Genomic DNA, 1,445 nt, shown 5'->3' on the forward strand with positions numbered 1-1,445 from the left:
GAGAGACGGCGGCGACAGCTGGATCGGGCTCGTCGAGAGCGCCGCGCGAAGAAACGGCGGCGTAGTCAACGGCGCGATGGCCGCCCCCGGGGCGAGCGTGCGGACCTACTTCGGTCGCGTTCGCCGAGGGGCTGGCGGCGAGAAGAACGCTCTCGCCGCGAGCGTTTTACCGCCGCCGCGGGACACGTTCGAGAGCCTCGTCGCGCACTTTCGCGGCGTCTGCGCGGCGGCGAGGACGCGACGGAAGGAGATTGAACGCGCGTCGCAGCCGCCGCGACGCGACGGCGACGACGTCGGCAGCGCGGCGCGGCAACGTTTGCTCGAGACAGACGACGACAACGCCGTGGAGACGAAGAAGAAGAAGGACGCGTCCTCCTCTCCCGACGTCATCGTGCTCGACGATACCGAGTCGGAGGAAGCGGCGGCGGCGGAGGCTTCGCCGTCGTCGTCGCCGTCGTCGCCGCCGCGGGCGCGTTACGCGACGCCGCCGTCCCCTCCTCCGCCGCCGCCGAACACGGAAGCGACGCCGGACGATCTGTCGTCGCCCATCGAGCGCACGCCGCCGTCCGTGAAAGCGCCGAATCGCGCGATGAAACGCTCGCTCGCAGTCGCGGTCTCCCCGCCCGCCGCGGCGAAGGTGGTCGACCCGCGGGGGTCCTCGTTTCCGTCCGAGTACGAGTTCAAGTCCCCGGAGCAGGAGGTCGCCGCCGCGTTAGTAGGAGGCTTCACGAAAGAGAACAACACAGCAGTCACGGACGAAGACGCGGAGGAGGAGGAGACGCAGGAGGAACGACGCGTCGAGGTGCACCCCTCTTCTTCTCGCGGCGGCGCGCCGCCGCGAAAGCCGCTTCTGGACATCTCTCAGGCGCGTTCTATACACTGGTCCCCATACGACCCCGTCCGCGTGGTGAACGCCGATCCTTAAGGACTTTTGCCGTCGTCTCTCTCCGCCCACGCCACGCTTTCAATCCCCGCCCTCGACGCCTTTCAACGCCAACTGACGCCTTTCAACTCCACCCCGACGTTCGCTCGTATAGAACGGCCCTCGCGCGCGGGCCAACCAGCCCCGGTCGCCGGAGCGGCGCTCGAAGTGGTTCGCCGCCGCGGAGGCGACGACGTGGCGCACGTCGTTCAAGAAACCGCCGCTGCAGCTCGTGCGCTCGGACGACGACTCCGACGCAGACGCGGAAGAACCCTCCTCCCCTCCGCGCGTCGACGACGAGGAGGAGGTGAAACCGACGCGGACGAAGCTCGGCCGTCGGGTCGCGCGCGCGGCGGCGGCGGCGGCAGCGGCGGAGCTCGAGACGCTCGCCGCCGAGGCGGATCTCGATCGGTCGGGCGCTGCGCCCCGCGAGTGCGCGCTCACGCGCGCGTGCGACGACGTCGCGCGCGCGAGCACGACGGCGATCACCGGGAAGGTGCGGCGATCGGCGCCGGAGCCGCCT

The 1,445-nt window shown here is 70.6% G+C and overlaps 1 protein-coding gene across 1 annotated transcript; it reads left to right on the forward strand.

Moving 5' to 3' along the window:
* Positions 1 to 76: 76 nt before the first annotated feature.
* Positions 77 to 925, forward strand: MICPUCDRAFT_60394 (uncharacterized protein; the record flags this gene model as incomplete). Its single annotated transcript, XM_003060455.1, has 1 exon — positions 77 to 925. One exon carries the CDS (start codon positions 77 to 79, stop codon positions 923 to 925), a length of 849 nt encoding a protein of 282 aa, XP_003060501.1.
* Positions 926 to 1,445: the final 520 nt, after the last annotated feature.

The sequence above is a fragment of the Micromonas pusilla genome (assembly GCF_000151265.4).
Source record: "Micromonas pusilla CCMP1545 genomic scaffold MICPUCscaffold_8, whole genome shotgun sequence".
NCBI classification, from domain to species: Eukaryota; Viridiplantae; Chlorophyta; class Mamiellophyceae; order Mamiellales; family Mamiellaceae; genus Micromonas; species Micromonas pusilla.